Raw genomic sequence first — 13,270 nt, forward strand, 5'->3', positions numbered from 1 at the left:
ATTGTTTTCAGAACTCTGTGTCAGACTGATTGCAATAGATGACCACCTTCTGCGACCGTAAGAAAGCCTGGGGAACAGAAGTGTAATGGCATCTACCTTCCCATGTATCAGCTTTACTCATGCCCAGTATGTCAGGGGCTAGACCTTAGTAAAGATTTAAACTGTGGATAAAGTTGTTACCTCTAGTTTCCTTCTGAGTGTTCAGTTAACTTGCAGAGGAAGCTCTTTCTGTGGAGCTGCAGTCCTGCTATTGGCTGCCTCTGGGTACAGCTGGGGGAGAGGGGGCGGGGCGGGCTGCTGATGTGGGCTCCACAGGTCTTGCTTCTTCCCTGGTTTGTGTTCCAGTACAGGCTGAGATTCAGCAACAGGGCCGAGACCTGGGTTCTGGTTTGCACCTTGAATATGAGACTGGTGACAAGACTGACTGTGCTTCTGGCATTGGGTGAGATATTTTGAAGTTAGAGGAATTGGGATCTGCGCCTGGATGGTCACTTTAACCTTGCTTTCTACCATAGATAGCTCCTATCCAAGATGTCGAGGGATGGCTCTGGGGTGCTGTTTTTCTCCAGGTCGTTCCTAGGCATTTGTGTGAGGGTTGTCTCTGGCAATAGAGATCTTCTGGGTTACTGAGGCCCATCCGTGGAAGGGAGAAATTAGCCCTGTTGTCCCTGTACATCTGTTCCTAGGATTCCTTGGAATAATTATATGTGTTTTTTGTTCTGAAACGCAAATGAGCAGTAAATCATATATGCCTGTGGATGGTGAGGGAATAGGATGTGGGTGGATTTATTGTGAGAGAAAACCTGGAGAGTGCTGAATTGGACCTTCAATTCACCTTGGCTTCAGGAGAGGAGTGAGTATTGTGTTTTTATTCCCACAGCAACTTTGAGCCTTTCTAAGACCACTCAGCCCATCTCCATTGACTCCTATGAAGGACAAGCAGTGAACATAACTTGTAACCACACTGGCATTGCTACAAATGAGTATATCTACTGGTACCGGCAGCCCCCCAACCAGGGGCCACGATTTATTGTTCAAGGATATAAGACCGATGTGGTGGTGGATAAAGTGGCATCTCTGTTTATTCCTGAGGACAGGAAGACCAGCACCCTGAGACTGCCTCCGACCACACTGAGTGACTCGGCTGTGTACTACTGCATTGTGGGTGACACAGTGACACAGACAGGGCTGCACCTGTGCAGGATCCCCCCAGGCTGGGGGCACAGCCAGGGGGAGCCCAAGGGATGCTTTTGAAATGTTCATTTTATTCTTTTATTTTCACAAGGTTAAGAGCAAATCCCTGTATCCTGTTATTATTTTAAGACATTTTGATCTTACTTTTAAATAAATATTCTACTTACATGGTCTAACATTCAAAAAGCATAAAAAAGGCATATAGTGCAGTATCTTCTCACAGCCCATGAGCTGCTCAATTATTCAAAATGAGACAATCTAAGGTGTTTATACTATTGTTGCTTTGCTCACTGGTGTTCCTCAGTTTCTGTGTACACACACAAACACATTATACACACTTATGCACGCACTACCCTCAGTCAGTATGGACAACATGCTTTTCAACTTCTGAAAAAAATTTAGCCTAAGTGTGAGATTATTAATCATCACACAAATTTGAACATTCCTTTGGTCATTTTCAAGCACCTATAAAGGATCTTTTCCACGTCTTTTGAGTTTAGGTCTCTCACTCTGTTGCTCCTCTAACTCTCGTCTTTTGCCCCACTGCCCTGCTGTGGATGGTGTGGCAAGGAGAATGGAGATGGTGGTAGAGGAGGAGGAGCCAGGGGAGTTTTTTCCTGATTGATGTTATAGACCAATTTTGCAATATCTGAAGCAGAGACACAGAGACTCTGGGTGATTATCATTTTTCCGAGTTGGGTTCTCTGGGGCCCCCAAGGGAGTCAGGAATCATAGCAAAACTCCTGAGACTCTCGCCAGTTCTCCTGTGACTTCATCAGGACTGTGAGAATAATATTGTTAATTTTTTTTTTTTTTGGTTGGAGGGCTTGGGGGCTGACTTTGGCAACAAGGAAAGCAATATTTGATGATATTTTCTGCTGAGACTGATAGGGTTGGATCATGAAATGGGAGACAATTTTCATCTAGCTCATTTGAGGGCTAGGAAGGGGATTGGTGTTATGGAAAAAGAAATAACTGTAGAGCAGTAGAGGCCATAAGCTCATCTCCTTTACTTGGTATCTTTCTAAACAGAGATAAAGAGCCTGATGAAGGGGGCAGAGCCCCAGGTCACGGAATGTTCAGGACATAGCCAGTTCTTCCCTCAACTGCGCTTAGGAAAAATCACCATTTCTATACTTTACATGGTATAGACAATGTCCTAGGGTTTCTGATTTCCTCACTCTCAAATGAAGAAAGCAAGGAGAGGATATTCATAGCATCTGAACAAAGACAAGGCATACAGCTCCCTGCTCCTCACAAATCTGAAGCCTGGAGAATCAGGTGCCAACATCTGTGTGGCAGATTCACAGTGACCCCCCAAATCCCTGCAGCCTCTACTCATCCTAGTGGAGTAAGGGTCTCATCGCACTCCTGACATGAGAGTTGAAAGAATAGAATAGAGAGAAATTTTAGTGATATTTCTATCTACTTATGAAAATGAGTATCTGTTTCAGAGAAGATGTGTATGATTATCCATGATAGATAGATTAATCTATATGTAATTGATCCATCAAAGGGAATTATAGTTGGAACATTGTCCTGGATAAATCTTCAAGATGTTTTCTAACCCCAGTGGAATTTTATCCCACCCTTGTCCTGTTTCTTAGAGGAAAAGAGGCCTGTCCTGGAGGTGGGGAAGCCACGAGTGTGGTCCAGATTCTTTTGAAGAATTAAGGAAACAACAGAGTTAGGGCTAATTTTAAGTTCTAGTTTTATAATCAAGAATCTGTGTTGAGCACTTTGGAAGGAAAGCTGCTGAGGGATAGTAGAAAGGGCACCAGGATGAGGGGCAGCAAGTTGTAATTCTTGCTGGACTTCATCTTTGCTACATGCCCTGGCTAGCAAAACAGAAAGGACAACAAAGAACTTTTGAGCCAGGCATTCCTTGGTTTGAATTTGCCATCTATAACTAGACAGCTTGATGTAAGTCAAATACTTATGGTGTCTGAACTTCAGCAGCTCCTTTATGAAATGGGTATCATGTATGATCTTGCAGGGTTACTATAAGGTTTAAATGGCATCATACCAAGGCTCCTGCACTTAGTCAGCACTTGTCAGACAAATGCTATCAGTGTCCTGCATTATCATTTCTGTATAACGAAGCTATTAAACCAGATCTGCACACCCTACAAAACTAAAGGATGACATACCATATTGTGTGTAGAGGCTCTTTATAAACTGAAGAAGACCGAGGGGTGGAGGAAATGCTTTTTGGGGATATAAAACTGTAAAACTCTTGGTTTTGTTATCTCTGACCAAAAAAAAAAAAAAAAATCAATGAATTGATCAGTTGTTTCTCTGCAGAAAGATCACATGACCTTTTTTTTTTTTTTTTTTTTGCCAAATGATTTCCAGGCTGAGGTGCTCAGTATTCAAACTGATAATTGATGGCCCATAGAATGATTGGTGACTCTGGATTCTCAGGGATGGTAACTCTGCCTCCAGGCTGAAGAGAGTCCATAAGGATGAATGGCTACAAAATGTTCAGAAATCAGACCAGGAGGAGTTTTGATCTGGGTTTCCAGCAGTCTACAGTTTATCAAAGCACAGCTTCCAGTTCTTACTGAGTGACTGGATGGCCATCATAGTGATCAGAAGCAGAAATTATCAAGTACTTAGTAGAGAGGGACTCTGACTTGGAGCTTAACACTGCATTATGCTGAGAACCTCACAGGCACACACCCTGCCTTATTCAGATGCATTCCCCAAATCACATGTGCACACACATGTATGCATGCATATATGTATGTGTGTGACTTTAAAAATACAGACTATGTGGTTGATATTTCCATGTGGTCTCTGCCCATGGTGTCTCCAGCATTATACTTATATTTCTTACATGGTGGTTCCTAAGAACACAAAAGCTGAACAGCTTTCTTGAGCCGAAGGTCAGGACTGTAGAGTATTCAGGACTCTTCCTGATTCCTGTCAGTTATGTGAATCACAGGGCCAGACCAGATTCTTGGGGAAGGAACTGTACAGGCTCTAAATATCAGGAAGAGTCATTGAGAGTTACCAATATAATGGAGTACTACAATAGTCATTGTAGAAAATCCAGAAAACAATGATAAATAAAATGAAGAAAAGAATAAAAATGCCCCTATAGCTTAACATCCTCAGATAAACATATTTTACAATATGGATGGACCTTGAAGGCACTATGCTAAGTGAAATAAGTCAGACAGAGAAAGACAAGTAGTGCATCTTTTTATATGTCTAAGGAATCTAAAAAAGTAGAACTCAAAGCAATAGAGTCTATAATGTTGGTTGCCAGGAGCTGGTTTTTAATGGGAAGATGTTGGTCAAAGGATATAAACATCCAGCTGTAAAATAAATAAGACCTGGGCATACAATGCACAGGAGGATACTATAATTACAATACTGTATTAAATCTGTTTATAAAAGTTATCTCCCCCAAAATAGTAATTGTTCAAGGGGATGGAGGTATCAAATAACCTTATTGTGTAATTATTTTGCAGTATATATGTGAATCAAAACATCAAGTTTTACATATGTTATATGTCAATATTCAGTAAGTCTAGAAAAAAACAAACAAAAATAGCAAGTAAAATGCTAGGTAGGATGAGACTTATAAAATACGTGAACACTGGACTGTTTTAATCATTGAAATTGATTGAGAGGCTATGTGATTTCCCCAGATATCAAACAAGGGAGTGAGAAGAAAATTGGACAGGCAGTGAGGAAGAAAATGAATTTATGTCCTGCTTTGTTGCCATTGAGTCTGGCTTGTATTTTTTTTTTTTTTAAGATTTATTTATCTATACAAGAAACGGGGTACAGGTCAGATGAGCCGGAGAGTGAGAGGATTCACCAGAGCCAGAGCAGGGAGCAGAAAAGGCAGACCGAGGAAATACACTGCTGAGGGGAGCAGCGGGCGAGACAGAAGAGGTCTGCTCCCCATGTGGGACCCTCTCCGGCTGGCTGGGATGGAACCGGTGCTGCAGAGGTTGCGCAGCTTCGCAGCCCAGCGCTCAACCGCCTGCACCACCAGGGGAGTCGCGAGTCTAACTTGTTCTAGAAGCCAACTTATAAATTATTCTAGAAATTATTATTCTAGCAAAAGAAGTATACTGTTTCTGATCAAAGATGGTAGACTGACCACCTGAGCTTTTCACTTGCACCCTCTCTTCCCCGCGCCAAGATTACAGCTTGGACGGTGCCGCATTAGAACAGGCATCCAGCCCGGCTTGCTTCCCTACCCAAACCAAGCGAGGCTCCCTCTCACTGTTGCTGTATCTCCTCACTCTGCTAACAGAGGTGGTCTGGGTGCTCCTTTCCCTCAGATCTTTCTAGGCAAGACTCAGATGCCCCAAACTCTGGGGCACAGAGATTAGATTTCCCCCAAGAGCTCTCCTCTGCAGTGCAGCAAGCATTCAACTGAGAAAAGTGTCTCTGTCTCACCTTCTAGCAAGTTCTTCCTGACTTCCTAAGGAGTTCTGACGCTAGTCCCACTTATCTTGAAAGAGGGGACATTTCCTTTCCCAGGAGAAAGAAAGAGTAAATGTCACAGAACCCTGCCTATGAATAATTTTTAAAGAATTCTCTTTTTCTTTTTGTATTCGTTGACTTTTCTCAGAGGCTGGAGGCAGTTGAAGGGCATAGAATTTTAGGACATACTTATCACTCTTGTCCTTTTGAATATACCTAACTTCTCAATTTAGATTTTATAGAAACCTATTCCCACATTCCTCAGCCTTAAGTGAAATGATAAAAACCAGAATAACTCTCCACTGTCTGCCCATCTACCATTCCCACAGTGGAAGCAGATGTTACAGTTCATTTGTATTATATTTGTTGCCTATATTACTATGTACTTTTGCTTTTAAAATAAGAATCACATACCATCAGGTTGTGAGTCAAGGTGTCTATTCTCCAGCAGAAGGAGGGGCTGTCGCTTTGCCTTTTTCAATATAAATATTTTCACGTAAATTAACATAAATATGTTTCACATAAATTGACATATGTTGTAATTTATGCAATTAAAACATATTGTTAATCTATGCAATTAAGAAAAAACATGCCATATATTATGACTGAGACAGTTTGTTATCTGTTCATCCCACACAAGGCAATGTGGAATGAACGTTTTCTACTCTATAAAACCAATAAATATCAGAAAGAGAAATGTTGCTATCATGGCTAATTGGTTTTTCTTTCCCTAAATTCCCTAAGTTGCTTAAGATAATCTCACATTTATATAACCATTTTCTTATACATTTGCCTTCTGCAGTCTTGAATTACATTTTAGAAAAAAATGTACTTTTATTAATTTCTAGTTTTTCATGTTCTGTTAATCGCTTATCTAACATGAAGAACCTACCTCCTTCTTTTTCATTTTTTAAGCTTTGTTGGCTCTCAGGTGTTGATTACATATTCTGTTACAGTGGTCTTATTTTTTTTGAATTGAGGATTTGTGAGATGTTCTAGGGGAAATAACTGACATTCCTCTCTTTCTTTCCTTTAGCAACACATATGGGTGCTTTGGTTTTTGTGTTTTACATGTCATGATGTTCAATTTGGACCTATTAGCAGCTCCATAACCAAAACTGAGTCTGAGTCAATCCACTCAAGTCCCCTGTCTTAAGATTGCTCTGACCCAGTTTAATGTAATCTGTTACAGGCAATGACTCAGAAGACTACAGTACTCGTCCATGCAATTTTTTTGTGAAGTCTCTTAATTCTCTTCTTATGTATCTTCAGAGTTGGGATAACAATGTGGACCACAGAGGACCCCACGCTCATGTATTAGAGGAGAAAGAAAATTTCAAAACAAACATAAAACCTATTGTGTCTCTGAAATCACATGAACATCAAAAATTGTGGCTCTGGGTAAGGGGGATTATCATTACACACAGTTTCAATGGAAAAGGAAAAATGTTCCTGAGTTTCCGAACATTTTTCAGCCTATTCCTAATGGAGTCCCTCCTAACGACGCCAAATTCCAAGAGATTTGGCCAGACTCACTAGAAGAACTACTTCTCCGTTTCACCTCCAGAGGGCGATGTTGCCCAAACTAGTAATAGAAATGTAGGCGAAGAATTGCACCATTCCCTAGCTCCTCCTTCACCGAGGTGTACAGGGACGGGGGTTATTTGCAGAGGGTGACATATGAGAAGAATTTGGAAATCAGAAAACATCCAAATTTGTCCATGAAGTGATTTTTCAGAATATCTCTGGGAAGATTCTAGAGCACCACTCACACCCATTCTTCCTTGTTCCAAAGGCGGTGCTTCCTAAGTCATATTCCTTCCAGCACTGGGAAGATCTTCAAAAATGATCCCACGGCTTCTTCACTGCTCAACCATGAGCCTGTTCCCACTGCTTATGATACCTTTTGCCCTGAGTGAGTAAAATTCTATCCCCCCCTCTTGTTCCTTAGAAGTAGGGCATTGCAACAGGGCTCTAAAAAGAAACACTGTCTCCTAAGTGAGCCTGTCCTGGTCTCCCTGACCCTTCATTGATGTTGCAGGAGGATCGGGAGCCCAGTCGGTGACCCAGCCGGACGCCCACGTCCCTGTCTCTGAAGGGTCCTCGCTGCAGCTGAGGGGCAGCTATTCGTATGGTGGGGCTCCTTTTCTCTTCCGGTAAGTCCAGTACCCCAGCCAAGGCCTCCAGCTTCTCCTCAAGGACGTATTGGGACACCCTGGTTAAAGGCATCAGCGGTTTTGAGGCTGAATTTAAGAAGGAAAAAACCTCTTTCCACTTGAAGAAACACTCCGCCCACTGGAGCTACTCAGCCCAGTACTTTTGTGCTCTGAGTGACAGTGCCTGGGACTGCAGGGGGAGCTGAGCACAAACTTTTGGTAAATGTGAGACTTTCAGTTACTCAAGGGATCAACCTGGGGGCATTTTTAGTAAGATCCCACGTTCTATAAAGACAGGTGGGGTAGGGCCTCCCCAGTGGCGCAGCTGTTGAGCGCTGGGCTGTGGGGCTGTCCGCACCCTCTGCAGCGCCGGTTCGATCCCCGACCTCCGGGTGAGGGTCCAACATGGCGCGCAGACCTCTCCTGCCGCCCGCTGCTCCCCTCAACAGTGTGTTTCGTCAGTCTGCCTGCTCTGCTCCCCTCTCTGGCTCTGGTGAATTCGCTCACCCTCCCGCACTTTGACTGTACCCAGTGCTTGTATAAATCAATCAATCAATCAATCAATCAATCAATCAATCTTAGGGGGAAAAAAAAGACAGGTGGGGTAGAGGGGACTAAATTGCTCGTGCAGGTCTTGACTTAATCTTTAAAAAGTCAGGAAAGAACAATTCATGAGGAGAGCACAGTATCTCCACAGACTGGAGCTTGGTCAGAGAATCACTTCAAGTGGGACGAAGGCAGGCCAGTTTTTGGGTGGTTACTGTCACGAGAGCAGTGACCAGCCAGGAGCACAGCGGCAGTCTACGCTGATGGTTTTAGTTCATCAGGGGGCGCTCTAGGTTTCACTTCATGTGACTTAGCAAAACTGAGGGGACATGAAGGTTAGCAGAAGTTAAAGGAAGAGGGGCATTCCTGGTAGCGCAAGGGGTTAAGGCGCAACCTATGCAGCTGTCCGCATCCTCTGCAGCATGAGTTCGACCCCAGCCAGGGAGATACCCACATGGCGCAGCAGGCCTCTTCTGACTCGCCCTCACTGCTCCCCTCAGCAGTGTGTTTCAGTCTGCCTGCCTGTTCCCCACTCTGTCTCTGGTGAATCTTTTCACACACACCCCCATCTCTGGTCTGTACCCCAGTTCTTCTATGCGTAAATAAACACATCTTAAAAAAAAAGAAGTTAAAGGAAGAAACTGAAGAGCATGTGGTCAGCTAAATTCATTAAGAATAGAGGGAGAACATTTATTGAATGTTCCTGTCATTTACTCTGTTCTTTTATTTTAACATAATCTCAAAAAAAAGTTCAGCTCATCATAAAGTCATCGCTGGATCAGGCTGAGGAGAGGCTGGGTCATGATAATATGAGAGATGATTACTGGATTGGAAATAAGAGTAGGGAATCTGTTAGAGTCAAATGAGGTCTGAGTCTCCAGTAAAAACATTTGAATTATTTACTCTGATTAAAAAAAAATTATAGCTAAAATTTTCTAAGATGAACCTCTACTGATTTAAAGATTACTCTAATACTTTTGATGAAATTTCTCCTCCTTTATTTCCTCTAAGGAAAAAGAGAATGAATTAAAGAACAAAAGAAGAGAGGAGAAAAAGGGGACGGTTTAAGAAAAGACTTGGTGGGGAAGGAAAGGAAAAATGTTTGGTTTGAACTGTTTTGTGTGAACTCATGTTCACAGAGCAGAATTGGCCAGACGATTGTCTGCAGGCTGTAAGGCGAGAAGAATTGGGAGAAGAGAGGCGGTGGAAATGAGATCAAGGTGGACACCCTGTACATAGTGTCCTTTCTTTTTCCACCAATTACATTCTTATTGTAGACATAGACTATGTTTACATGTAAATGTAAATATATTTTCTAGATTTACAAAACTACTGTAATTTTTTTTTAAAAGATATATTTATTTATTTATACAAGCACTGGGTACAGTCAGAAGAGCGGGAGGGTGAGAGAATTCACCAGAGCCAGAGCAGGGAGCAGAGCAGGCAGAAGGACTGAAGTACACTGCTGAGGGGAGCAGCGAGCGGCAGGAGAGGTCTGCGCGCCATGGGGGACCCTCCTCCGGAGGCTGGGGAGCAGCCGGGAATCGAACCGGTGCTGCAGAGGCTGCGGGCAGCCTCGCAATCCAGTGTTCAACCGCTGCGCCACCGGGGAGGTCCAAAACTACTGTAATTTTTTTTTTTTTTATAGAGGCATGTTTTATTTATTTGTTTGTTTGTTTGTTTGTTCGTTTGTTTATACATGCACTGGGTAGAGTCAGAAGTGCGGGAGGGTGAGAGAATTCACCAGAGCCAGAGCGGGGAGCAGAGCAGGCAGAAGGACCGAAGTACACTGCTGAGGGGAGCAGCGGGCGGCAGGAGAGGTCTGCGCGCCATGTGGGACCCTCCTCCCGTGGCCGGGGAGCAGCCGGGGATTGAACCGGCGCCACAGAGGCTGCGGGCAGCTTCGCAACCCAGCGCTCAACCGCTGCGCCACCAGGGAGGCCCCACTACTGTAATTTTTATATTTACTTTTCTAACAAAGGAGAGTAACAAAAAGATGTGTACCATGAAATAATATTCCTTTGCTGATATCCTGCAAAATCTCTTAGAAAGCAGTCTCACTGAAACTGTGATTCTTCCAGATGCTGTGGTTCAGATGAGGCCCTTATTTCCTTTCCAGTTGTCCTCTTACTGTTCTTATCATCCATCCAAACTTCCGACATTTCCTATCTAAAACAGTTTCTTAAAAAGACGGATATCCTCTTTAGAGAAGATTTCTTCCTGTGTTTTTCTAATTTCAGTTTTGATATCTTTCATAACCCAAAAGTCATGTAGAATAGAATTTAACGTAGGCCACTTTTCTAGACTGTCCTTTTCTTGCTAATATCTTATAACCTATTATATTGAGATTAGATATTATGGCTTGTTTTTTATTGTAATTGGTGTAATTATAATAAAATTTTTATTGTAGCTGATGTAATGTATTAACTTCTTAGATTAATTTATGGTTGTGATTGGAACATCCTTTGGATTGTTCTTTGAAATATTCTACAATAAATGTGAATTCTCTTGTGAGATACCATGTTAAGTAACTTCATTAGTAATAAAACTTTTAAATTATGTCATTTTCTTCTGAAGTGGCTGGAGAAGAAAAAAGAGACAGAATAAACCAAGTCATTAAACAAAAAAATAAATAATGAATATTGATTATCTCCTGTTAATTCTACTCTGCCCCTAGCAGTCGGGTTCCCCAATCCCCAACGTATCCACACACCTGACAGACATAGACTCAGCCTGGGCTGGCTTCTCATTGGTGGTGTTTCCTGTTAGGAATGGAAATGACAGAGCCTGGGTGTGATGTGATTGGTGCTTAGTGACTGTGGAGGAACATATTGACTACTAAGAACAACATTTTCCTGCACTCACGCTTGACAGCCTTCAGAGTAGGGGTGAACGCAGCCCAGCAACAGGGCAGGAATCATGAGATACCGGGATGCTCTGCTGGGGCTTCTGTGGGTCCAGGTTTGCTGTGAGTTGAGGCCGTCCCAGATGGGGTATGGGGAGAGCACCACAGCTGACAGGGAAGGGCAGGGATACTGACACGGAGCTCCTAGAGGGTCCTCCAGGCTCATGGGTGTTTCTTGGGATATTTTACAAGCTCAGAGTCTGCATCAGTGACTGCCCTTGAGATCAAGACTGCCCTGTTCTTTTCTTTCCACTCAGGGGTGAGAGGGATGCAGGTGGAGCAGAGTCCTGCATCCCTGAGTCTCCCGGAGGGAAACAGCTACACTCTGACGTGCAACTTTTCTATCACTGTGAGAAACGTGCAGTGGTTCCGACAGAACCCCGGGGGCGGCCTGGTCACCCTGTTGTACATAGCTTCAGAGACTCCGAAGCAGGAGGGAAGGTTAACCACCACACTGAACTTTAAGAAGAACAGCACCCTGCACATCGAGGGCTTCCAGCTGGAGGACTCAGCCACCTACCTGTGTGCGGTGGAGGCACAGTGCTCCCGGGCTATCTGCAGCCTGTACCCAAACTGCAGCTGCGCCCCAGCCCCCACCTGTGCCACGGGGAGACTTGCACAGCAACATTTGTGCAGTCTGATGCAATTTATCAGTATTTTAAGTCTATGAATACAAATCTATTGTGCTAACATGGAACTCTCAGAGCTTCTAAAAACAATGGCAAGATCTGTGTGGATGTTTAAGAGCGAAAGTGTCCAAGGCAGGGTCAAAGTTAGAACTTCAGTGAGCAGATACTAAATAGGTGAGAAAGCTGCAAACATTCATGTGTGGCTAGAACAGTTTACCTGTCAATATGAATACGTAGCTGAGCTTTTAAGGAAGATACAAATGAACACTGTCATACTTGGCCATGCTTGTATTCATAACTTTTAATGACTTGAGATCCTGAATAACAAATATAATAGCAAAGTAGCTCATGTTTAGATAGCACTTACATGCAATGAGCTCTGTACAAACCTCTTCATTATCATTTATTTTTTATTTTTTTTTAATAGAGGCATGCTTTATTTATTTATTTATTTATTTATTTTTGTTTTGTTTGTTTGTTTATACATGCACTGGGTACAGTCAGAAGCGCGGGAGGGTGAGAGAATTCACCAGAGCCAGAGCGGGGAGCAGAGCAGGCAGAAGGACCGAAGTACACTGCTGAGGGGAGCAGCGGGCGGCAGGAGAGGTCTGCGCGCCATGTGGGACCCTCCTCCGGTGGCCGGGGAGCAGCTGGGGATCGAACCGGTGCCACAGAGGCCGCGGGCAGCTTTGCAACCCAGCGCTCAACCGCTGCGCCACCGGGGAGGCCCTTCATTATCATTTAATCTTCATAGCACCTTATGATGCTGATGCTGTATGGTGCTCACTTTTTTTTTTTTTTTAACAAGAAAGAGCAGTTTAATAATTTAGATGTCAAATGACTTTAAAGACCAAGTTACTGAATGGCATAGCTGGTACTGGAATCAATACTCGGTGTCTGACTTCAGAATCCATATTCTTTTTCTCCCTAAGGTCAAAGCATCCATTTTATTTTATTTTATGGATGTAATACTGGTTTACAACCCTGTGTAGGTTTCAGGTGTATACTTTCTCACCTTGGCAACTGTATATATCACACCATGGCCGCTGGCAAAAGTCCACTCACCTTCTACCACCAACCAGTGAGCCCCCACTTCTAGTCCATCCCCCTACTTCCTATCTGGTAACCACCTTTCTGTTGTCAGAATTTAACATACTGGTTTCTTTATTCCTTTGTTTTGTTTCTCTTTATTCCACAAATGAACAAAATCATATGATACTTGTCTTTCTCCTTCTGACTTATTTTGCTTAGCCTAACCCCTTCAAGGTTCATTCATGCTGTTGAAAATGGAAAGATTTGGGCCTCCCTGGTGGTGAAGGGGTTAAAGTCTCAGCGCTATCAAGCTATTTGCCAGCCACTGGGGCTTGAGTTCCATCCCCAGCTAGGGAGCT

The 13,270-nt window shown here is 43.3% G+C and overlaps 2 gene segments (V, D, J or C); both read left to right on the forward strand.

Moving 5' to 3' along the window:
* Positions 1–402: 402 nt before the first annotated feature.
* Positions 403–1,254, forward strand: LOC119238007 (T cell receptor alpha variable 4-like). The segment is given in 2 exon segments: positions 403–442; positions 881–1,254. Coding segments are annotated over 2 exon segments (414 nt in total).
* Positions 1,255–11,264: 10,010 nt separating this feature from the next.
* Positions 11,265–11,920, forward strand: LOC119238008 (T cell receptor alpha variable 22-like). The segment is given in 2 exon segments: positions 11,265–11,313; positions 11,508–11,920. Coding segments are annotated over 2 exon segments (462 nt in total).
* The last annotated feature ends 1,350 nt before the right edge of the window (positions 11,921–13,270 follow it).

This window comes from Talpa occidentalis, unplaced genomic scaffold, assembly GCF_014898055.3.
Source record: "Talpa occidentalis isolate TD23 unplaced genomic scaffold, MPIMG_talOcc4v2.1 talOcc4.11, whole genome shotgun sequence".
Lineage (NCBI taxonomy): Eukaryota > Metazoa > Chordata > Mammalia > Eulipotyphla > Talpidae > Talpa > Talpa occidentalis.